The sequence below is a fragment of the Pongo abelii genome, chromosome 7 (genome assembly GCF_028885655.2).
Source record: "Pongo abelii isolate AG06213 chromosome 7, NHGRI_mPonAbe1-v2.0_pri, whole genome shotgun sequence".
Classification (NCBI taxonomy): domain Eukaryota; kingdom Metazoa; phylum Chordata; class Mammalia; order Primates; family Hominidae; genus Pongo; species Pongo abelii.
In genome coordinates, this window is record NC_071992.2 from 27,163,887 (window position 1) to 27,189,502 (window position 25,616).

The 25,616-nt window shown below is 41.1% G+C and overlaps 1 protein-coding gene across 4 annotated transcripts in view; it reads left to right on the plus strand.

The window, feature by feature from the left end:
* DOCK5 (dedicator of cytokinesis 5) overlaps nt 1-25,616 on the plus strand; it is a 243,927-nt gene that overhangs the window by 140,313 nt on the left and 77,998 nt on the right. For 3 of the 4 annotated variants that reach the window (XR_002915986.3, XM_024250911.3, XM_024250913.3), the window contains exons 16-26: nt 88-160; nt 2,963-3,066; nt 4,444-4,627; nt 11,349-11,446; nt 11,706-11,795; nt 13,191-13,291; nt 15,342-15,476; nt 20,005-20,116; nt 20,869-20,939; nt 21,532-21,638; nt 24,608-24,744. Coding sequence is in view for 3 of the 4 variants with exons in the window: in XM_024250911.3 (XP_024106679.3) it covers nt 88-160; nt 2,963-3,066; nt 4,444-4,627; nt 11,349-11,446; nt 11,706-11,795; nt 13,191-13,291; nt 15,342-15,476; nt 20,005-20,116; nt 20,869-20,939; nt 21,532-21,638; nt 24,608-24,744 (1,212 nt within the window). In the remaining variant the exon portion in view is untranslated. The remainder of the gene's footprint in view (nt 1-87; nt 161-2,962; nt 3,067-4,443; nt 4,628-11,348; nt 11,447-11,705; nt 11,796-13,190; nt 13,292-15,341; nt 15,477-20,004; nt 20,117-20,868; nt 20,940-21,531; nt 21,639-24,607; nt 24,745-25,616) is intronic. The other variant, XM_024250914.3, reaches the window with a different exon arrangement.

A 25,616-nucleotide genomic window follows, 5' to 3' on the forward strand; every position in this document is an offset into this window, starting at 1 on the left:
TATAAAATTGAGCCTAATTCCATGAAATAAACCATGCATGCAAAGTACTGTGTGTCTGTAAACTATTAATTTCTTACTATGACACAGGTATCCATCGCTATAGAAGAAGTCACACGCTGTCATATAAGATTTACCTTCCGACACAGGTCATCTCAGGAAAGTAAGTATTAAGAGGTCTGTGACATATTTCCACTTAAAAACAATTTGCTGTGGCTTGACAGCTCTCTTGTGAAGCTGGAGAACAAGATATTTGGAAACTAGAGACTTGGCAACTGTATTTTGTAACTCACTGGTGCTAAGGAAATCAGCATAATGAATTTTGCTGGGCATGCAAGGTCTGTGTTATCACTCTGTATTAGGATTTCCTCAAAATGTGTTTTGTGAACACTAATATTCTCAAAGACAGCAGTCTTCAGTCTTTGGCACCGGAGACTGGTTTTGTGAAAGCCAATTTTTCCAAGTATCAGGGGTGGGGGGATGGTTTCAGGGTAATTCAGGCACATTACATTTATTGTTTTCTTTATTCTTATTACATTGTAATATATAATGAAATAATTATACAACTCACCATAATGTAGAATCAGTGGGAGCCCTGAGCTTGTTTTCCTGCAACTAGACAGTTCAGATCATCAGGCATTAGATTTGCACAAGGAATGTGCAACCTAGATCCTTTGCATGCGCAGGTCACAGTAGGGTTTGGCTCCTGTGAGAATCTAACGCTGCTGCTGATCCAACAGGAGGCGGAGCTCAGGTGGTAATGCAAGCAGTGGGGAGCAGCTGTAAAGACAGGTGAAGCTTTGCTTGCTCCTCTGCCGCTTACCTCCTGCTGTGTAGACCAGATCCTAACAGGCCACACACTGGTATGGGTTTATGGCCTGGGGTTTGAGGTCTCCTGCTCTAAGATGCTACTAGATGCTCTATAACAAAAAGTGTTGTATTTCACAATCAAATAGGTATAGGAAAGGCTGTATATACATTCTATCTCCCTCCTAGACATTCACAATGCAGGTTGCCATGTTGCAGTAGCAAGAAAACTCTTTAGTCACTTGTCTCCCCAAATTATCATTTTTCTCATGAAAAAACTCTTTCAAGTCTCAGGTCACAGTTCTTGAAATGGCTGCACTAAAGTGTGAGCAGAGAAGAAAATTGATTGTTTTCCGATTGATCACAAAATTTCTGGAATCGTCTTATTCTCATTTAGCACTGCATAAAAATGTAATCCCTCCTTCCAAAAATGCATGTGTTGAACACCATCTACACAACAGGCTGCAGGCGAGGCCCTGGTCTACGACAGCCAGCTGGACACTCTCACGCAGAGTCTTTGTGGTCTGGTTAGGAAGATGAACGAAAAAGTGGGTGGTTATGTACAGAGTAGTGTGATATGTATATTACAAGGGGCAAAGACTTGTAATGGATGCGTAGCACAGCATTTTACCCAGTCTGGGGGATTTATGCATATGACTTCCTACATCTTAGCTGAGACTTGAAGGTGAGTAGAAATTAGCCCAGTGAAGGGTGATGGGAGAAATGTGTTTGGAGAACCAAAATGAGCTCAGTCTGGCTAAAGCAGGACCAGTGGAGCAATAATAGTATCAGGTTGAATTGTGTGAAATTGGCGTTTTTTTTAGGTCTAAATGGCCAAATATCAGCCATTTCGTATGGTTCTGCATAATAACTAACAATTATCAATTAACAATTAACAAAGATCAAGTTTGTATGAAGTATTATGTGAAGTTATATTTGCACATGGTCCTGTTTAGTATCCACAATAATATAATAAGTACATTCTACTTTTATCTACATTTATACACAAAGAAACTAAAGCACGGAGAGGTTAGGTACTTACCTGTGGTCACAAGGCTAGCATATATGACCAGGCTGGGTTAGCACCCAGGCAACCTGATTCTAGCTGGGCTGGAGCCAGATCATGAAGGCTGAAGATGTTTTTCAACCATGTTAAGGAGGTGCAATTCAAGGGTGGTTTCTGGTTTTGAGGTTTTGGGAGGGGTTGGTCTATGTTCATAACAGCTTTACGCATAGTACTCCAACGCTGGAATAGCCTAAATCCCCATCAATAGGAGAATGGATAAACAAATTGAGGTATGATCATACAATGGATGACTACTCCACCAGTGTGGGGACCCAAGAGGCACAGCAGACCATAGAGCCGTGCCTGTGATAAAAACAGGCCACAGGTTACCCTACTCAGAGCCACTGAAACAGGGGACCCAGTGAGTTCAGAGACTGGCCCCGAAGACCAAGAGAGAGGCGCTCTGCCTCCTCATGAAACTGCACCCTCCTCCCAGCTGCCACAGAGCATACAGATCTTCTTTCCTGGCACTGGAGCTGGTATTCTGGGGAGGAAGGGGGAAGAAACCTTGGGCAGCACCATAAATCCTAGAGTAGAATAAATATCTTGCAGAGCCTGTTTTAGAGCAACATAAATTGAGATCCCTCATTCAAGTGTTTTGAAGCAGGGTGGTTGACATGATTGGGTTGGACTTTGGAAACCTCATTCCAACATAGAGAATGTGTTTGGTGGGAGAGCTTAGAGACAGGGAGATGTGCTGGAAAGGTCTTGTAGAAAATAAAGAGAAGAGGTGAGGGTGGCCTGAAGTCAGGAAGGACAGCAAGATGGAGAGAGAAGAGACAGGCTCCAGAGCTATTTAGGACATGGAGTTTACATGGGGTGGAGTTGGTGTCAACACCCACATTTCTGATTTGGATGACTGGGCAGATGCTGGTCTCATTTATTAGGGGATGTAGGAAGAGGAGAGCATACTTGGGGGTGCCAGGCAGTTTCATTGGCACATGGTACGTGGCTTATTGCAATTTGCTCAGTTGTGCTTATTAGAATATGGTTGAACGCCACACCCCTGAGCAAAATGTGAAATTATGTGTCATAGCCATCACCTCCTGGTGTCTTTCTGCACTGCTCAGACATGTCTTTCTGCTTTTTCAGCCAGAGATAAATCGGAGCGAGCATTTGGGGTGGCCTTCGTGAAGCTTATGAACCCGGATGGCACCACTCTGCAGGATGGGAGGCACGATCTGGTGGTTTATAAGGTGGTGCTAACAGAAAATGGCTGAGAAAAATACTCCCTTTCAAATGGGCATTTAAGGCTCCTTTCACATTTATTTGTACAAACATCAGAAACCTTTCTAGAGCTTTCTGTACTTGCCGGTTAACATCTAGAAACCCGGAGGGCTCTGGGCCCTCCAGCTTTGTGGTTTCCCACCTCCTTTCTGGAGAGAGTGAGTTGCATTATTACTGAGTCTTCTAAGGAGGCTCTCACCCTCTCCTGTGAATGGTGTTCCCTGGCAGTGAATGGTAAGGGGTTGGCCTCTCATGATCTGCTTTTTGCATCATCCTGCATGGCATGTGGACAGGTGCACTGTTGGGCTTCAGTAGCGTGTGGTGGATGTCGTTTTCCTATCACCATGAGCCACATACCATTTCTGTGCTCTGGGGGCCTTATTTCCTTCCCTGAGAGTTTTGTCTTCCAACTGGTGCTGAGCTCCCACTTCTACTGAGATTTTAGAGTATAAAGTAGATGCTGGAAGATCTCATTTATCCAGCAATATCTGAGGATTTCCTCACAGTTGGCTGCTCTTTTGAGATGCATCTACCTGATGAATATTTTTCTTAACATCTTAGTTTATGAATCATTTTGAAAGGGATGGCAAGCTAATTCTTCCATCAACCCAATAAAGTATAATTGTCCCCATTTTTTTTTATTATACTTTAAGTTTTAGGGTACATGGCACAACGTGCAGGTTTGTTACATATGTATACATGTGCCATGTTGGTGTGCTGCACCCATTAACTTGTCATTTAACATTAGGTATATCTCCTAATGCTATCCGTCCCCCCTCCCCCCACCCCACAACAGGCCCCGGTGTGTGATGTTCCCCTTCCTGTGTCCATGTGTTCTCATTGTTCAATTCCCACCTATGAGTGTGAGAACATGCGGTGTTTGGTTTTTTGTCCTTGCGATAGTTTGCTGAGAATGATGGTTTCCAGCTTCATCCATGTCCCTACAAAGGACATGAACTCATCCTTTTTTATGGCTGCATAGTATTCCATGGTGTATATGTGCCACATTTTCTTAATCCAGTCTATCATTGTTGGAATTGTCCCCATTGAGAGACTGAAGAAAATGAAATTTAACCTTATTCTGAAATATGTGTATTTACTGTAACAGAGACTAGGGTATTCTGGTTTCTAGTTCACAACTCACTCTGTTTCCATTCAATCATGAAATTATTTCTGGGCTCAATGTTTACAGAAAGGTATCAGAGTATCTCAGAGGTGGAAGGGATCTTCAGGATAATTTGATAAATCCACGCTTCTCATGCTGAAAATGCATGATAGAAATTGTTTTGGTTTGCATATAAGAGATGTTGGCCATCATTTGGTGTTCCTAACATGCTTCCTTTTAGGGTGACAACAAAAAAATGGAAGATGCTAAATTCTACCTGACCCTGCCTGGGACCAAGATGGAGATGGAAGAAAAAGAGCTTCAAGCATCCAAAAATATGGTCACCTTCACCCCAAGCAAGGATAGCACTAAAGACAGCTTTCAGATTGCCACTCTCATCTGCTCCACAAAGCTCACCCAGAACGGTAGGAGTGGTGAATACATTGACACAAATAAGCTTCTTGCTCAGCCTTCCTGGGCTCTTTGGTTAGGCTCACAGGGCTGGACTATATGGGGCCGGGTCTTATTAGGTAGGATGTTGGCCAGTTGGATTCTGCTCTCTGCTTTTCAAGTGGTATTCTGGGTAGTGCTGATCACATTGCACAGCTTCTTCTGAAGTTTCATTGTCCACTTTAGAGCAGGATGAAAAACATTTTAGTATTTAATATCTTAAAACCTATAAATACATTTATGAACAGCAACTGTAAAATTCAAAAGCTGTATGTTCCCTGATAGTGCATTCTGTGTAGTAAGTGCAGGAAGAGATGTTGGTAATAAGAGTAAGAGCCTGGCAAAGAAATATAATCAGTTTCCTGTCCAAACAGGTATGGCAGGGCTTCCTGTTTGAGTTCCATCTTTCCCTCATATATTCTCCTCTTTCCCGTTTTTTTCCAAGCAGTCAGGAATTTTCCATAAATTCAGCTGAATAGTTCAAAGAGGGCTTCATTTGGTTTTTCCTTCAAATCTCTGATACCAACTTTAACCTCTCTTGTGTAGATTATGACATATGATAGCCAATATCAACTTCTGATTTATTTAACTTAAGTAATGTGTAAGGAGCCCTACTGGATGTAGTAAACCAGGAATGAGCTGCCTAGGGGACTTGCGCTAGAAATTGTCTCCCGTATGCTGTGTAGAGACTGTTGCCTTTGGCCTTGTAGACAGTTTAAGTGAGGTACAGGCAAGAGCTCTGCCTTAAGGGGTGCCAAGATAGATAAAAAAGTATAGTTATAGGGTAAACCCAGGGATCAGATCCCTGATCTTTAGAAGGGCTCAGTATTAGGTTTGTTTCAACAGATCGTGGTAGACAAAAAAATAAGGATTGTATTTCAACTTGGACAAGTGGCTAGACTCCACAGAGTGAAGTTTAGGGCTAATCCATATATGCAAGTAAAAGCATCCTCACCAAAAATGAAGCCAGAAACATAGAAGACGTGACAAAACCGTCAGCAACATACCCCTTGTTATGGACAAAGTGAATCTATTAACAATAAACTGCTGGTAGGTTAATGGGTACAACATTTATGGGAGATCATTTAGAAGGCATATCAAGGATTTTAAATGTCTGCAGACCCTTTGAGCCTGTGATTTGATTCCTGGAAGTTGAACTTAAGTAAACCATGAGAGACGTACACAAAGATTTATGTACAAGGATGTTGTTTCCCTGTTATTTGAAACAGGGAAATACTGGAAACAACCCAAATGTCTGATAGTCGGGGTCAGTTTCACCACATTTTATAATAAAATTAAGCGATGAAATATATGCAGCTGCTAAATATGGTACTTCAAAACATAATGAAGGACACGGTGAACTTTTTAACACTATATACAGTATGATCCCAGTTTTATTTAAGTGTATGTGAGCAACCTGCAGGCAGATTGCCTGGCTTCAAATCCCAGCTCTGCCACTTACTAGCTGTTTCATCTTGGCTAAGTGACTTGATATCTCTGTGAATTGGTTTCCTTGTCTTTAAAATGGGAGCAATAATAGTATCTATTTCAAAGAATGCAGTAAATTAAAATACATAAAAACGAAATCGCATTCCATCTACATAGTGAACACTATTATGTCAGCTATCACGATCATCATCATTATTTGTACACAGAAAACGACGAATAGGACTAACCCAAAGTTTGATAATTCTTCTTTTCTTTATTCTTTTTGGTATTTTCCAAATTTTTAACTATGAAATGTCAAAATGTTATTTTTTAAACTAAGTATGTAGTATACTATATAAAGCATTAATGTTCTTTTAAAACTATCAAGGGATATTTGAGAAGGATAACACTTACTGAACATCTAGTAGATTATCCTTTCTGGACTACAGATCAAAGAAGAATAAAGAAAACAAGAATAAAAGTTTGTGAAATTAACTGGTAATGAAAAGCAAAAGGAATTTCTGTTAGAGATAACCATATTGTTGCATGGTTATCTCCCCGTCGAAAATGTAGGGTTTCCTGACAACCTGCAGTTCTCAATGTAGACCCTTCGTTTGCTGATATATCTACTTCACCCCATCTTCTCAATGTTCTTAACTAGCCTGTACTGTCGCGATATGGTAGCCCCCAGACACATGTAGCTTGTAAAATTTAAATTAATTAAAATTGGAGGGTGGGGAGATTGGGGAGAAGTTGGACAAAAGGTACAAAAGTTCAATTAGACAAGAGGGATAAGTTCAAGAGATCTGTTATAGTTAATAGTATAGTGTATACTTGAAAATTGGTAAGAGAGTAGATTTTAAGTGTTCTCACCACCAAACAATAAGTAAGGTAATGTGTATGTTAATTACCTTGATTTACCCTTCTACCGTGTGTGCGTGTGTGTGTGTGTGTCAAAACATCATGTTGTACACTGCAAATAGATACAATTTTTATTTGTTAATTAAATTTTATTAATAAAATTAAATTATAAATCAGTCTGCTAGTTGCCCTAGTCGCATTTCAAGCATTCTGGTCTTCTGCAGCTGGTGACTTTTGTGTTGGGCAGACGGATATACATTTTCATCATCACAGAATGTTCCTTTGGATGACACTGTATGCTTTATTTTGTCATCCTTATTCCTGATGTTTTGATTAAAAAAAAAGACAAAGTCATCATAACACATACAAAAAAAGTCAGAATTAATATCTTATTACAAAGAAGGGTTAAGAAGGCAAACCTCGTCTGAATCAGAGAGGAGTGGGCTGCCATCCAAACAGACTGAGAGCAGGGAGAGGGAACAGGGTACAGAGAGGGAAAGACGGAGACTTGGCAAAGGCATCACGAGCATCAGGGAAAATGGGGTATTCCAGGGACAAATGATTGCAGATTATTCATGCATTTGCTTTCTTCTGACTTGATGGAAATGACAAAGAATGAATTTGATTTAATAAAAAGCTGAAGAACATTAATAAGCCATCAGCTAACTCTGAGGGTGTTGACTGAGTAGGGAGGGTAGCAGTGTTCTCACTGAGAGGGTGAGCAAAGGCATTCCTCCTTCGCCTGAGGAGAGTTATTCAGACTCAAAAGATTAAAAGCCACTGGAGTTTTAACAAACAGATCTTGGAGACTCTTTTTTGTTTACTTGATTTGTTTTTTAGAAACTAGAACAGACCAATTTGTGTGGGATCATTGGTCTCTGGGCCCAGTGGAAGGTAAGAATAGATTTGTTTTCCAGGAAAAAGAGAGGAATGTGCAGGTCCCCAGAGGTGCGTGTCCTTGGACCAGGAGTTTCATACTCAAGTCAGTCATTCCACCCTCCAGCACCAACTTTGCCATGATCATCTCCAGCTTATTGATCAGAAAATTGAGTTTTAAAGTGGCAAAAAATCTTTCTTAAGCTCCTAAGTCATGGACTTGTATTTTGAAAGCAGCTCTTTGTAGCTCCAAACAATTTATAGTTTATCGTTTTGCAGTTACAGAGTCTCCAAGATCTGTTTGTTACAAACTCCAGTGACTTTTAACCTTTTGAGTCTGAATAGCTTTGTCATTCTTTTCTCTTTAAAAGTATGTGTTCTTAAATTCTCTCCTTTAGGGTAGAAGGCAGTTACTACCCTAAATTTGGGGATTGTCATTCTCTTGCTTCTCTTTATAGTTTTGCCACATCTGTAGCCCTTAAGGTATATTGTTTCATTTTGCATTTTTTAATTTTATGTAAATAAACTAAATTATGAGTCAGTCCCTTAGTTGCCCTAGCCACATTTCAAGTGCTCAGTAATCTCCTGCAGCTGGCGACTTTTGCATGCCACCTTACTTATTTTTCGGTGGTGAGAACACTCAAAATCTATTCTCTTAGCAATTTTCAAGTATACAGTATACAGTACTATACAGTCTACAGTATTAATGTAGTTAATAATTGAACTGTCTAATTGAAGTCTTGTGTCCTGTGTGAATTCTTGTGTAACTTGCGCTTTTACTCAGCATTACTGAAGATTTGAAATATCCTGAATTCTTACACATTTCTGATGAGAAAGTAAAATGAGGACAGTGACTTTGGATAATATTTAATATGGTTGAAGATATTCTTCCTGATGCCCCAGAAATCCCACCTTAGTTTTCTACCCCAGAGAAGCTGCTCTACCTGTATACCAGGAGACATATGAGAATGTTCATGGCAGAATTGCTTATGATAGCACAAAAAACTAGAGATAACCCAAGTGTTTATCAGCAGCAGAGTGGATAAACAAATTGTGTACGCCCATACAATTGAATAGACACTACACAGCAAGAAAAAAAAATTAGCTAGAGCTACATGGATAAACCTGTATAAATCTTAGAAACACAGCAAGCCTGGGGCTCTTTCTGTAACCCTGTGTCACTGCTCTCCTGGCCCTAAGACCTTAACAATTCACCAGATGCCAAAATATTTTCCTGTGTGAGCAATGATCTGGCATGCAGGTATCACTAGGAAATAAACCTCTGCGCTGATAGATGGGTACTTTGCCAGGGCTGAAGCTGCTGGGTGAATATTCACCCCGGGTGAAGGAACTAAATCCTTTTCCTCCATCAGCTATGAGTCAAGTGATGGAATGAGCAATACCTTCGACTAGCCTGTGACAGAAATAACAGCTGGAGAATATGGAAGTAGATGGTGCCTAGTGGATGAATGAATATATTGATGATTGGATTGAGCATATTACCAGTTTCCTTAGGGCTACTGGTTCTCTTTCCATTCATTCATTTATTCCTTCATCAAACATGTATTGAACACCTAATAGATGCCTAGTACTAAGGCGAGATAAAAGAATGAACACTATATGGTTCCTGCCTTCAAATGGCTTAAAACTATGGGAAGAGTCAAGGAGATACCAAGTACATCTTACCAAATACATAGTATTTCTGGGTATTTCAGGCAAAGGGAAGAATATACACAAAGACACAGAGATATTTCAGAACCTGCCATGGTAGGGCCGTAGTGATTGGATTTCTCTGACTGCTAAAGGGTAAAAGAGAATGGTGGTGGTTGGAGTGTGCAGGAATGATATAGGTGGGGCCTTATTACGTTCTCGTGTGGCATTGGAAGTTTATTCTGTGGATGCAAGGAATCCGTAGGCACTAGTTTTAGAGGCTTCCCAGGGCCTAAACAATAGGCAAGCTGATAAACACCCTCAAGAAGCACTTTGACTATGAAAAATACACATGTGTAACTACTTATATATTTCTACAAATTCATTGATTGAAAGATATCAGCTGGGCACAGTGGCTCACACTTGTAATCCCTTTGGGAGGGATTTGGGAGGCTGTGGCAGGAGGCTTGCTTGAAGCTCAGGAGTTCAAGACCAGCCTGGGCAACACGGCGAAAGCCCTTCTCTACAAAAAACACAAAAATTAGCCAGGTGTGGTGGTGCACCTGTAGTCCCAGCTACTCTGGAGGCTGAGGTGGGAGGAATGCTTGATCCCAGGAGGCGGAGGTTGCAATGAGCCGAGATTGTGAGATTGCACCACTGCACAAGATTGTACTACTGCACCCCAGCCTGGGTGACAGAGTAAGACCTTCTCTCTCAAAAAAAAAAAAAAAAAAAAAAAAAAGTATATATTGCTACATTTACCAGATAGTGCTCTGAATAGAAATAGTAGCTTGATGTACTAAACTACGTGATAATACAGTAACAGTCCAGATAACTGCAGTTTCTCTGTGACACATACACACACACACACAAACACACACACACACACATATATATGTGTGTGTGTATATTCTTAATAGAGACAGGGTCTCTCCATGTTGCCCAGGCTGGTCTTGAACTCCTGAGCTCAAGTAATCCTCCTGTCTTGGCTTCCTAAAGTGTTGGGATTACAGGTGTTAGCCACTGCTCTCAGCCCCTTTGACATTTTTGATAGCTCAACATTTATTAAACTATTAAAGCTGTAAGTGGCTTAAAGTTTCAAAATTCTCCGTTGTAAGTCAAAAAATGCCTTAAGATTTTTATCCCAGACTTATGCTAAGGGCTATGAATCTGTTCCACCTTTTCTTTGAAATAGCCACCTGTCTGATTTGCTTGTCTATTTCTTCAAAGAACTCTGGGGAAAACAGTATGATAGAGTAGCAAGGAGTTGGTTTTTCAAATCAGATAAATATGTAATAAAATCCCATTTCTACCTCTCCTGAGACATGTAATTTAACTTCACAAAGCTTCAGTTTCCTCATCTAAAAGATGGAAAAAATAAAATCTACTGTGCAGTCATGATGTTGAAAAAAATTAATGCATATATATATATAGAGAGAGAGAGAGAGAGAAAGAGAGAGAGAGATGCACACATACCTATGTTCCTCTTTCCCTCTGAATCCACCCAGACGTAGGTAGTGATAAGGGACAAGTTAAATAAGGCAGCAAATTAAAAGTAGGAAGGTTACATTAGCGTGCTTCTTAGCTTTACTTCTTATGACCATGATGTCATTATTTGAGAAATGTTAGTTTCAGTCAGATATTCTTTTAAGTTCTTATTCATTAATAGTTAATTTTTTTTCTATTTGAAGCATAAAAGAGGACCACAAGGTTTTCTCTGCCTTAGATAGGAGATAGTAAATTAAAAGAATATATAAGGCATCTTGAATTAACCACTATTAAGAGCAATTACCTGTTCTAGAGAATTCTTTAGCTGTGTCCTGAAACGGTCTGGGTTGTTGTGTCTCACCTGTGTCTAATGCTTGTGGTTATTCTTCCTAGTTGACCTGTTAGGCTTGTTAAATTGGCGTTCCAACTCCCAGAACATTAAACACAACCTCAAGAAGTTAATGGAAGTGGATGGAGGAGAGATTGTTAAGGTATGTTTATATATTCATAGTTAGAAATATACATACATACATATATATACCTATCCAATTACACCTAATTGGTTCAACATCTAAAATTAAACCATTCATTGTAAATATAAAACTTATCTACGTTGTTAAACAAGTGTGCCAGTTTTTTTAAAAATGCTATTTTAAACCTCTTTGATTTAAACCTAGTTGTACCCAGATTTCTGTGGTGTGGAGCTGAATGAAAGCATCAAAATAGTCTCTCTGTTTTTCTTATCTTCAGTTTTTGCAAGATACACTAGATGCACTTTTTAACATAATGATGGAAATGTCAGACAGTGAAACCTATGACTTCCTTGTGTTTGATGCACTGGTAAGCAGTTAAACATATTAACTAGTGTTTATTGTTGCAACTTTGTAGTTTTCAATATTTCACTATTACAAGTGATTGTGTGAATATCTTCTCACATAAATATTTGTTTACATCTCTCTGGTTACTGTTTTAGGCTGAATTCCTAGAAGTACTATTAGAAACAAATGACTTATATTTCAGGCCTTTGTTTCCTGTTAGATCTCATTTTTTGATATACTCTTTCTCATTAGAGAAAATAAGATGTTTTATTTTTATTAGAAATCAGGAATCATTTTAACTCACATTACCATTGTCTGGAGCATTGTTACATGTTGGATGTGTGTGTGCACTGGTGTGTTTATGCAAGGGAGACGGAATTCACAAGTCAGAGGTGAATCTGAGCCTCATTAGGCAGAATATTCAACCCAGCAGAAAATTGAATTTGTCACACAAAAAGCACTTAAACCTACAACCCATTGCAAGAATTGAAATCAGATCAGGGATAAGTGATATCTGAATCTGGGAAGGCCAGAGGTGAGGGTGGAGGGGAAGAAGCTGAAAGGGCCAAAGCAAGCATCATTTTCACCTCAGTGGGGTGAAATTTCAGGACAGGATTTTACCTGAATGCCACAGCTAAGAAGGAAGGTCAGTTGCAGCTTTAGGGAATTCACCAGCTTTGAGAAACTAGTCAGTTTAGGAAATGATTAGGGCATTAAAGCTAAGGTTTAAGATAAAGAAAGAAAATGCTACCTAGTTGAGATCCAACTGGTTGGACTCGGGTTTATGGGAAAGAGACAGTGGTTATGGATGCTGTGGGACATGGTCTGGAAACAAATTCCTGAGGGACATAGCAGCTGGCCAGTGGGCATAGATGGAAATCCCAAATGCCCCTTGCTTTTGACCCCTCTGTCTTAAGCAGGGTAGTGTGGCTAATTTTAGGTCATGTGCCTGATAGCGGTGCAAGGGAATATACAAGGGGTAATTGGGAGATAAAACTCTGGTGAAGTTGTTACTGGGGCCACTCATAGTGTACACAGAAAAATGTCATGGAATCTTTCATTAGCTGCATCCTAGGATTAGAGAAAACCCCTTTCCAGAGCCTCCTTCCTCCTGCCCCTTAGGTTACCTGGGCACCGACTCCCCTGTCTTTGAGATACTCAGCTCCCTGAGGCCAAGGATGCTGGCTTGAATTGGTTTCTTCACAGCATTTAACATAGTGCCTGACACATAATAGTCTCTCTATTTATGTTAAATAAATACAATCCTCAAGACTTGACATCAGCTCTGGAATAGTAGAGTGGGAATGCTGCAGAAAAGATCCAGAGAGGAAAGAAGGCACCAAGATGTTAAAATGCAGCTTGTTGACAGAATACTTGGGATTGTGCAGTGTTGCTATTTCTATTTCACTTTTGGCAGGTATTTATTATTTCACTGATAGGAGACATCAAGTTCCAGCATTTTAATCCTGTACTTGAAACCTACATTTACAAGCACTTCAGTGCCACTTTGGCATATGTGTAAGTATGATCTGAAGGAACTACATGTTGTTGGATCTTTGGATTTGTACTCTAGGGCTGGATTGTTGAGAAATGACAGGGACCTATGTTCAGTAAATGTGCCTGTTAAGGCAGAACTCTATTCTAAGCTTCCTGGTGGAAAATGGGAACCATCTAAGTATTCTAACTCTGGAAAGGGGGCTAAAATCAGGGCCTTCCTTCTGGATCAGGTGAAATCTCCTTAAGAATTCAGAATAGGCCAGGCGTGGTTGCTCATACCTGCAATTCCAGCACTTTGTGGGGCTAAGGCAGGAGGATTGCTTGAGGCCAGGAATTCAAGACCAGCCTAGGCAACATAACAAGAACCTATCTTTACAAAAAATTAAATAGTTAGCCAGGTGTGGTGGCACACACCTATAGCCCTAGCTACTCGAGAGGCTTAGGCGAGAGGATTGCTTAAGCCCAGGGAGGTCAAGGCTGCAGTGAGCTGTGATCATGCCATTGCACTCCATCCTGAGTGACAGAGCAAGACTTTGTATCTTAAAAAAAAAAAACAAAAAAAAAAAACGAGCAAAATCAATAGCAAATGACTCAACTCAGGATCTCAGAGGTTGAATGTCAGTGGGATTGGCATGGGACATCAAGGAGATCAAACCATGAATTAAACAAGACCAACTTTGATAGAAGAAAAGGTCATGCCCTCAACCCGTACCACAAATGCTTTGTAAAATGTATTACTTATAGGATATGAGAAGATTTCATTTTCCCATCTTTTGCATAAGAGGCAGTGGTCTCTACCTTTTCCGTAGTGCAGCCTGCCTTCTGTCATTGGTTTATGGGCCCCTGACTAAGGAAAGCAACTGGTGTCCACTCCGCATTCCTCCCAAGAGCACTCAGCTCACCGTGGCATTGTATGTGCCTGCCATACCCACCCCGTTGCCTTCCAGTTATTATGCAGAATGTGATAAATAGTGATAGGAATGTAGCTGGATTGGTCGATGATCTTCTTATGACAGTGGCTTAGGCCACATCATGTAGATTGCTGCCCACTGACCTGTCAGCAAGTACACCAGTGACAGTGGCCGTTCCACCCAGGAGCCTCACATCCAGGTGAGCAGTAGCTACAAATGAGGAAATCCCATCACTGTGATCATACAGAGCCAAATGCAGTACTCCGGGTGGTAGTAATCTGGGTTTACTTGCAAGACTTGATCAATTCTATGTTTCCTTTTTAAAAAATAATAATTCGGCTGGGTGCTTGAATCCAGGAGGCAGAGATCACGCCACTGCACTCCATCCTGGGCAACAGAATGAGACTCCATCTAAATAATAGTAATAATAATAACTATTATTATTATATATGACTATTATTATTATTATTATAACTATTATTATTATTCTAGGAAAGCTCAAGGATTCCCAGAAGGAAAGTTTAAGATTAAAATATCAATGCTTTCCAAAGTCTAAGGGATAGCACAAAATGAAGACCATTCCTAGCCCAAAAACTCTAGAAAGACACAAAGAGCAACCTATAACCCCAGAACAGTTTTATCTGTTGAATGCTTAGAACCGTGAATGTTCTGGAGAGTCAGACTGAGCTCCTCTTTCTTCACTCCATAAAGTTTCTATCTGGCTCCATATTGATGGATCCCAAGGGGTTGAGGCAGAATAAAAGGAATTAGGCTTCTTTTAAGTCAACTCCTGTAGGCAGGCATAATCCCTCCTTTATGGGAGCATCTGAAGATGTCAGAATTGCATACCAGAGATTAAAATATCCTAGCAATTTGGGTCACTTCAACCATTTCATTTCATAACCCTCCTGTTCAATCCCACAAAGGGAAAGAAACCTTTTCTAGTATTTCTCAGGAGAAGGGTAGTTCCAAACCTAGATGGCAGATGAGGAAACTTAATTGGAAAAGAGTTAATTTTGCTGTTCAGGGCATATTCTAGAAGATATAATTAGTTATGACTTCTACTTCCAGTATGCCATGTTCCCCTCTTAGATAACTTACCTAAGCCTCAGAGTATTCTGTTGCTCATTGGCTTAATTTTTCTTTCTCCTTCTTCTAAGGAAACTCTCCAAGGTACTGAACTTCTATGTGGCTAATGCAGATGACTCCAGCAAGACTGAATTGCTTTTTGCTGCGTTGAAAGCCTTGAAGTACTTGTTTAGATTCATCATCCAATCTCGAGTTCTCTACTTGAGGTAATGTTAACTGCAGTGAAGATGTTTAGATTATCAGCTGTCACTCTGTGTACTTTTTCCCTCACTCTGCACACTGGTGTTCAGCTCTGTGAGCAGTTAGTTCTTAAAATTGCCTTATTTCAGAGCTGCAGGGCTGAAGATGGATTTGGGCTGTATGTCTGTTGGAGAAGACTCATGAGAAGTTTTTGTAGATCAGCAAAATTCTGGCGCAGTAATGACCTCAGGACTTGGGGAAGCAGATTCCTATGGAAAGATTGTACCTAATACAGCAGATGACTTCATGACAATATCGAGTGTGCAAATCTAGGATCATGATCTGCTGTCGCTAGCAGAAGAAGCAGTCATCTCGGAGGAGTTGTTTCCTGAGATGAGTGTTTCCTTGTTGACACTATGCTTAGCTACCTGGGCAACTAAGCACTAGAGATAGAATTATTCCCTGTTTGGATTTCTAGCATAACAGTTCCATCAAAAACAGAAGAAACCACAAAAGAGCAAGTACCTTTGCAGGGAACACTCACAACCCCAGTGACTTTCCTACCCTTCAGAAATAGCTGGATTTCCAAACTGTTAAAATTTTTTTCTAAGGAAGAAAGAAAAGGTTTGTAGAATTGAGCATATGTATTTTTAAAAGAAACTTTGTTTATTGAAAAAAATAAAATGAAAGGCAAACAACTTGCAAAAAGGTTACATATAGTACAGATGAAAGGCTAATAGCTTTTCTCAGTTAAAGCTTTTATAAATCAATAAAAGAATGATAAATAGCCCTAATAGAAAACAAAAACAGGTAATTTACAAAAGAAAAACTTAAATGGTCAATAAACTTTTTAAAAAATTTCATACTATCAAAAGAATTTGATAGTATGCATGCACACATACACCATCTTTTACCTATACATTTGAAAAAGATGAAGCATCTTTGTCCTTTGATGAGATTGGGCAAAAATTGGTCCTCTATTTCAGTTTTGATGCTAATGGAGATATAAATTCTTCAGGATAGAAATAGATAGTCTGAATAAAAACAAAAAAGAAAATTTTTAAGGAAAAGAAAATAGTGTCACATTTGTCCAGTAATACCTCATCTAGAAATTTATCTAATGGAAAAAAAAATCTATCAGGTATGACAAAAATGAATGTGAAAGTATATGTACATTCAGTCATTTCAAATGTAGGGTATGTTAATGAGGAAAGAGGACCATGATAGATTTTTTTTTTTTTTTTTTTTTTTTTTAAGATGGAGTCTCGCTCTGTCGCCCAGGCTGGAGTGCAGTGGTGTGATCTTGGCTCACTGCAGCCTCCACCTCACAGGTTCAAGCAATTCTCCTGCTGCAGCCTCCCGAGTAGCTGGGACTACAGGCGCATACCACCGTGCCCAGCTAATTTTTTTGTATTTTTAGTAGAGATGGGGTTTCACATGTTAGCCAGGATGGTCTCGATCTCCTGACCTCGTGATCCCCCCGCATGGGACTCCGAAAGTGCTGGAATTACAGGCATGAGCCACTGCGCCTGGCCCGATAGATTCTTAAGTGATAAAACAAAGGTATTAAGCATGAGTACAGTATGATCTTCCTTTTAAAATAATACAGATTTGAAATATGTATAGTAAAGAAGACTGGACAGATCACATGCTAAAGTGTTTTTTTGCTGTTGTTTCTTTAGTTTTTTAGGGTTTTTTGTTTTTGTTTTTGAGACAGGGTCTGGCTCTGTCACCCAGGTGAGAGTTCAGTGGCATGATCTTGGCTCACTGCCCTCTGCTTCCCAGGCTCAAGCGATCCTCCAACCTCAGCCCCCCAAGTAGCTGGGACCAAAGGACACGCCACCATGCCCAGCTAATGTTTATATTTTTTGTGGAGACAGGGTCTCTCTATGTTACCCAGTCTGGTCTCAAACTCCTGGGCTCAAGGGATCTGCCCACCTCCGCCTCCCAAAGTGCTGGAATTACAGGCGTGAGCCACCGTGCCTGGTCTGGAATGTCAATAGTATCAAAACTTCATGTGACAGGGTTGTAATTTATTTTTTCATTCTTTATGTTTTTGTTCTTTCAGCATTTTATATTTATTATTCTATTTTTATTTGCTATTTTTTATATTTTTTTAATTTTTAAATGAATATGTACCTTTCTAATTGTTTTTAAAAAATGTTTAATGACTTGAAACCCATCTGGCTGAATGACCATCCCTCCTTTCCACGTGGAAGCAGGCAGTGTTTTCCCCACATGTAATTTATGCTCAGTCTCTGTATTTGCTTTCTTTTCAGAAGGTCTTCTTTTAAAGTTGGTTCATTATATTTTCCAGTTATGGTACATTTCCATGTATTCAGAATGGTTGGGGCATGGAGTGTTCTACCAAGGGAACATTCTCTTACCCAAAAGTTTGTTTGTATAGTAAACCCTGATGTCCAAAAATCAGTATCACCTTTAAACCACAGAAAGAAAACCTGAGTGTGAAATTAAAATGTATTTTCTTATGGATGGTTCACTAGTTCATTTCCTCTTCATTGGTTGAAGCACATCAGAGTCCTCATTCTAGACACCAGATAGGACAGTAAAGGATGGTGAGTGTGGAAAACAAAAGGTTAGGGCGACAGAGGACCCATGAAATTGACTAGGAGAGTTGCTTCATTACACCTTGTCTGTGACGGCCTGCGTGTGGTTACTTATCCCTTATATGTTATTAAAGAAGAACCTGAGCTGGGGAAGAGACTGGCAATGTGCGTCCTCTGCTTGCTTAGATTTAATGGTCACTTCAGTGCACTGGCCATGTCTGGAGGCTGCAGTGGAATGTCACTTGGTCCCTGGTCCCCCTGTTGCCTTCATCAGAGCTTAAATCTCTCTTATGAGCTCATTACCTGGCTGGAGTTCACCTCAATCAGCAAAACACCAAGAAAAAAATTGTAAATTGCCCCCAATAGGATGTTGAGAAGCTTGATCTTAATCCCTTAGCTCCCTACCATTAGTACTTAAAAAAAAAATTAAGTCACAGAGTGCCAAGTGTTCTGCGTTGGTCCAGGGCTTTTGCAGCATATGTGACCAGGCTCCCACTGTGATGGTGTGTGTGGGTTCCATGGAGTTCAGGGAGGCAAGGAGTAAAGAAATCAACCCCTAAATGAGGGCAGTGTTGGAGTGGTGGAACCAACAGGGAAGGCTGCCGGAGCTGAGCTGGGTGGAGGAGGAGGTGGTATCATGTGAGCTGAGCTGGGTGGAGGAGGAGGTGGTATCATGTAAGCCGAGACTGAAAGATGAAGAAGCAGCCTCCAGAGATGTCAGGTAAGGGTTAGTGGGAGTAGGACCTGCCCCAGGCAGGGACCTATGGGGCACCAAATATGGATGCGTGAGGAGTAACGAGAACCCAGTGTCAAGTGAGAGAGCGGGAGTGGCCAGCAAATAATAAATGATGTGGGGCCTTGTAGGCCATAGTGAGGAGTTTGGATTTTATTCCAAGTGTAGTGGGAAGCCATTGGGGGACAACTAGAGAAGTAATAAAATCTGGCTTATATTTTAAATGATCATCTCATCTCCCACATGGAAAATGGATTATTGAAGGCTAAAGGTAGAAGCCAGTGACCACTTTAAGAGGCCATTGTGGTTCAAGTGTGAGATACTCCAGCCCCATCTCAGAGGCAGATGGGGAGAATGGACTGATCCGAGCTCGCAGGATTTGCTGTTGGGTTTGATGGGGCAATGAGAGAAAGGGAAGAAGCATAGATAATATCTAGGTTTGGGGTGGATCTAGGTTCGAGGTGATGCTGTTTGCTGACATTTGTAATGATTAAGAGTTGAGCAGGGAAATCAAGCGAATTCTGTTGTAGGTGTGTTAATTTTCAGATACTTTGGGGACTACATTGCAAATAAAGTTCTTTTCTAGTTCTGTGAAATGGATGAATTGAGAATTACCATTAACCCTCTGATGAACAATCTCAGTGAAGTTCGTATTCTTTGGGTACTATATAAGGAATAGGTGAATGGAGGAGATGAATTTAAATGTACGTGTGTGTGTGTTTGAGTGTGTGCATGAAATTCTGAATTCAAGCCATCCTATTCTTGACCAGTTAGTGGTGAAATTGCCACCTATTATATGTGCATATGCACTTTCATTTGGGACTTTTGTGTTTCTTGGAAAGTGCCCAAATATCTCTTGATTTCTACTTATGAGAAAGAACCCACTTTTGAGTTGATGGACAGATCTTTTGAAGACAAGTAGAGTACTTTAATTAAGGCAAGCACGTATCAGTGAAGACTAAGGGGTCTTGTCCTGGAAGGCCCTTGCGGTAGAGCAGGCCAGCATCAGCATGGGCAGTTCAGTGGCTAGACTGGAACAAACGGTTTTGTAGGCTGGGTTGGGGATCAGAGCCTTTCTGGGTTGAGCAGCTTCTCTAACCCATTGCCTGAAACTTCAGATGACTGAGGCTTAATTAGGTGAGTCAGAATGATTAGGGTGATACAGTGAAGGAGAAGTGAGGGAGGCAACAAATCTATTTTAAAATTTCTTTTAACAATGGAAAGTCCAACTGCTTTTCTCTTTTTCCTGTTAAGATTTTATGGCCAGAGCAAAGATGGAGATGAGTTTAATAATTCAATTCGCCAGTTATTTCTTGCTTTCAATATGCTGATGGACAGGCCTCTGGAGGAAGCTGTCAAGATCAAGGTCAGCCTGGCGTCATCGTGGGTAACCCTTCTTAGGCTGTGGTAAGGATGTTTTGGGACCACTTAGAATTGGCCATCCCGAGGGAGAAACAGAATGAATCATGGTTCATGGATAGCTTATGAATTTTAGTATGACTTACAGAAAATAAAGGAAAAAAACAAATCCATTTTAACTTCTACAGATGCTTGTATTTTCAAATGTCAATTTGCCAAAGACAAGCTACCCAATTAGACATCCCTTGAAAGGCCATTGTGAACCCTGTTTGACCCCATGATTTCAGCAAACTGATCCCAATGCTACTACAGGTGACAATTTTTTATTTTTTGTCCTTCATTTTACCCAGAAGTGCAAAGTCACCATCTTTATTATCATAATTAAAAAAAAAATGAAATACATAATCCCTGAAGGCTCAAATGTGAACTTTACTATTAATATTTATTTTTTGCTCTTTATGACCATGTTGCAAGAGAGACTTCAAGAATTTAACCACCTCCTTAGGCAGAGAAATGAACTCCAAGTGGACAGAGCCTGCTGGCAGTAGAAACCAGAAAGCTGCACCCCCTGGCATCTTCAGGAAAAGCATTTTAGGAGATTGTGTAGAGCAATGCCAGCTTTCCTTTTTATTGTGAGGGTATCTGTGTCCAGTTCCCTATATAAGTTCCAAGCACAGCCTTTTCTTCCTGGGATCAAGCAGTAAATGGTGTATTTGTCTTGCCTGGCAACTGAATTTGCCTTTGGTGTTTTTCTTACAGGGGGCAGCTTTGAAGTACCTTCCTAGCATAATTAATGACGTCAAACTTGTATTTGATCCTGTTGAGCTCAGGTAAATAGCAAAACAAAATTTTATTCCTTAACTCTAACAGAAACAGCTCCCTTGCTTGGCTGGAGCCTGGGCTGCTACACCTGGCTTTTATTTTTCTAAGAAGTATTAACTGAATACCTTTTTGTGCTCAGTTCTGTGGAAGATGCAAAAGAACATCCAAAACCTGCCCTGAGAGAGGTTTGCACTTTCTCTGGGAAAACAAGACATGCAGACATAAAATCGATGACAAAAGTTAGTGTATAAATGACATGCTTCCAGCCCTACCCCTAAGTATCCCAGCAGTGCAAAGTCAGACTGCAATCAACATGAGAGTGGAGTTACCAAGAAAGCCATTTTCATAAAGGCGGGTCTGGAAAGCGATGATGGACATGTGTGTTCTTTGGCAATTTAAATACTCAGCTCTAAGGCAGAGCCCTCCAGTAAGTGAGGATAAAGTCTCCCTTGCTGCCATGTCATAAACTCTCAGGTCATTTTGTAGTTTTCCAGGTAAATCTCTCCATGCCCAAATCTCAGAGTGGAGGAGAAAAGTTTATAATGATGCCTTCAATTTGGCAGAACGAAGACACTACTAACCCTGAGGTTTCTCTCCCAGCGTGCTCTTCTGCAAATTCATTCAAAGCATTCCTGACAACCAGCTGGTTCGGCAGAAACTTAACTGCATGACCAAGATAGTAGAGAGCACTCTTTTTCGACAGTCAGGTAAGTCTCCTTCAAAAATTGCTGTGTGAGGTTGCAATGAGCTGAGATTGCACCATTGCACTCCAGCCTGGGTGACAGAACAAGACTCCATCTAAAAAAACTAAAACAAGCTGCTGCATGCTGAGATGCCAGCCCCATTTCTGCAGCTAACACTTGAGTTTTGTTGTTTGTTTTTTCTTGTTTTTTTTTTTTTTTGTTTTTGAGACGGAGTCTCGTTCTGTCACCCAGGCTGGAGTGCAGTGGCGTGATCTCGGCTCACTGCAACCTCTGCCTCCCAGGTTCAAGCGATTCTCCTGCCTCAGCCTCCCGAGTAGCTGGGACTACAAGGCATCCGCCACCACGCCCGGCTAATTTTTTTTTATTTTTATTTTTAGTAGAGATGGGGTTTCACCGTGTTAGCCAGAATGGTCTCGATCTCCTGACCTCATGATCCACCCGCCTTGGCCTCTCAAAGTGCTGGGATTACAGGCGTGAGCCACCGCGTCCGGCTTGTTTGTTTGTTTGTTTGTTTGTTTTTTAAGACGGAGTCTCACTCTCTCACCTAGGCTGGAGTTCTGTGGTGCTGTCTCAGCTCCCTCTAACCTCTGCTTCCCAGGTTCAAGTGATTCTCCTGCCTCAGCCTCCTGAGTAGCTGGGATTACAGGTGCACACCACCACACCCAGCTAATTTTTTTTTTTTTTTTTTTGTATTTTTGGTAGAGATGGGGTTTCATAATGTTGGCCAGGCTGGCCTCAAACTCCTGATCTCAAGTGATCTGCCCAACTTGGCCTCCCAAAGTACTGGGATTACAGGCATAATTACCATGCCCAGTCAGCACTTGACTTTTCTTTTTTAAAAATGTCATTAATATTCTTGCCAGTTGTTTGTTGGCAACATTAATATTGTTGCCAGTTGTATGTAAGGACCTCCTGGGAGAGCAGTTTTAAGGAGAATCTAAAATCAGCTCAGTATTTCCAACAGTTCCTAAAAGAGCAAAATCATGTGTTCCTTAATCTTTAATTAGAACAATCTGCAAGTGGTTCATTAATTAGAGAATTTTGTCTTTAAAACAGGAACCTCAGGAAGTAACAAGCAAGTAGGAAAAAGATGACCCTTTTAAAAGAAATTCTTCTTCTTTAATCTATACTTATTGCATGACCTTAAAAACCAGGGGACAGGGAAACAGCAATGTGTTGGATGCCACAGGAGAGCTGGTTACATGCGTCCCTTCTCAACCCCACGTTCAGTGATATCACATTAGTAGCTGGAAATTGATGATGGTGGAAGTATTTACACCAGGGTAATTGGCAAACATGATAAAGCAAGCCTTTTCTCTCTTTTTTTTTTTTTTTTTTGAGATGGAGTCTCACTCTGTCACCCAGGCTGGAATGCAGTGGCACGAACTTGGCTTACTGCAACCTCCACCTCCCAGGTTCAAGCAATTCTCCTGCCTCAGCCTCCCAAGTAGCTGGGACTACAGGTGTGCACCACCATGCCCGGCTAATTTTTTTTGTAATTTTAGTAGAGCCAGGGTTTCACCATGTTGGCCAGCTCGTCTCAAACTCCTGACCTCAGGTGATCCACCCACCTTGGACTCCCAGAGTGCTGGGATTATAGGCATGAGCCACTGCACCTGGCCAAGCCTTTTTCTTTAGGGGGTAGGCTGGCAGAAGCCAGATTACTAGTATTCTGCTGGGAGAGGAGTGGGGCATGGAGGGGAAAAACTCTTACACTGATAAAATACTTTTCATTTTGTAAGTAGAGTCTAGCAAATAGCCACCAAGTGTTTCTGTCCCAAAGCTGATATAAACAGGAGGTCCAGCCACTGGGCCTTCCCCATGAACTCAAGACTTGCTAGAGTGAGGCAGCTGTGGAGACTTCTTTTGGGGCTAACTACCTGGTCAGGGGCTCCCAGAGTGTGACCTCATGTTATGTATGTATATTGCCTGGAGATCTGAAGACCAGCAGGACTCCTCAACGTTGAACAAGTTGAGTGGATTGTTGGTGGGAGAGCCTTCCTGGCTTTGCCCCTGGCTAGTTATGTAACTGGACAAATGAGTGGCCTTCTCTAAGTCTCAGCTTCCAGTTCTGTGGAAGGAAGGACTTGAACTAGATCATATCAGTAGCCTCCTTGGCCTCTGATATTTTCTGACCCTATGAATTTGCACTTTGAAATTGCAAATGTTCCTAAGACACAATTGGAGGTAGAGGTAATGCCTGCAAAAGGTTAGTGAATGCTCATAAGTAAAAAACATTTATTACTAAAGCAAATTATTACTAAACATTTTAATATGCTTTGATAACTTTTTAAGGATACAGAAAAGGTAATTGAGATAGTAAAGATAAGGTGTTTGAGCAGAAGAGCAAGCATGCACTTGATAGTTCTAATTAGAGTGTGATCACTGTTAACAGTCATTTCTGTAGCATTTGGAGTACCTGAACTCATTATAAAATGTGTTACAATAGCAAAGATCTCAGAAGGCATAATAGGTCATACCTTACTTTCTGAAATCCACATGCCTGCACAAACATGAGCAGAATGTCATTGAAATGTACTAGGGAAGCTCAGTATTTATAGAAACTTCTTTTAGTAAATTTTCTCCATTAGGTGAAAAAAATTTTGAAAAAAAAAATCTATAACTTGCTTGGTTTTATTTGTTTCATATGACCTCAATTTCATGTATTAGGTTGGCCTTTTTAAAAGCTAGAGAAATTGTTAAATAATTTAAACATTTTTCTAAGTTCCCACCTTTACCTGTGAGAAGGGTCATTTTTTTTTTTTTAATTCATTCATCTGCGCATTGAACAAGGGTGAAGTTCCACGCCTAAAACCAGGTGTTCCTGGGTGGGCTGGAGGGGCTGCATCCCTGCAGGGCTGATTGCAGAGCTTAGAGCTACTGGTACCCGCCGAGGGAGAGTTGCAGGAAGAAGACAGGCAGTTCAGGAGGTGGCACTGCTGCATGTGAGCTGTCTGTGTTTTCCTTCTCAGAGTGCAGAGAAGTGCTGCTGCCACTACTGACGGACCAGCTCAGCGGCCAGTTAGATGACAACTCCAGCAAGCCTGACCACGAGGCAAGCTCGCAGCTTCTGAGCAACATCCTGGAGGTGCTGGACAGGAAGGATGTGGTGAGTTGAGTCATCACTGATGCTGCACAGAGTTCACACTGGCCCCTTTGCACCAGACAGGAGTGACTCCATGGCTTTCCTATTCTCAGGTAGTTTCCGACTGTGGTATTAGGGCAGGCTGTGCCCATTTTAGAGATAATTAGGGAGGCCAGAGCCTCCAGTGCAAAGTCAGATTACTGCTGGGGCCTTCCGCAGGCTGATTTTCCTGGCTTGCCTAGTGTGTGCACTATTGAGATCCCTGTGACTATTTTTTTTTGAGATGGAGTCTCGCTCTGTCGCCCAGGCTGGAGTGCAGTGGCGTGCTGTCGGCTCACTGCAAGCTCCGCCTCCCGGGTTCACGCCATTCTCCTGTCTCAGCCTCCCGAGTAGCTGGGACTACAGACACCGGCCACCACGCCCGGCTAATTTTTTTGTATTTTTAGTAGAGACAGGGTTTCACCATGTTAGCCAGGATGGTCTCGATCTCCTGACCTCGTGATCCGCCCATCTCGGCCTCCTAAAGTGGCGGGATTACAGGCATGAACCATCGCGCCCGGCCCCGTGACTGTTCTTAAGAATCGAAGACCTGACTGGGCATGGTGGCTCAGGCCTGTAATCCCAGCACTTTGGGAGGCCAAGTCAGGAGGATTGAGCCCAGGAGTTCAAGACTGACCAGCCTGGGCAACTTAGTAAGACTTTGTCTCTCTAAAAAATAATAATAATAATAATAAATAAAGAATCAAAGGCCTTTCTGTTTTTATGCAGACACCTCTTCCTTCTTATCCTCTGATGCCTAACAACCTGATATTTCTGAGCTGCTGAGAAGTTCTCATTTCCATATCCTCTTGGACACTGATACTTTCTCTGGAACCTAGTGGAAATTATGTTTTCTC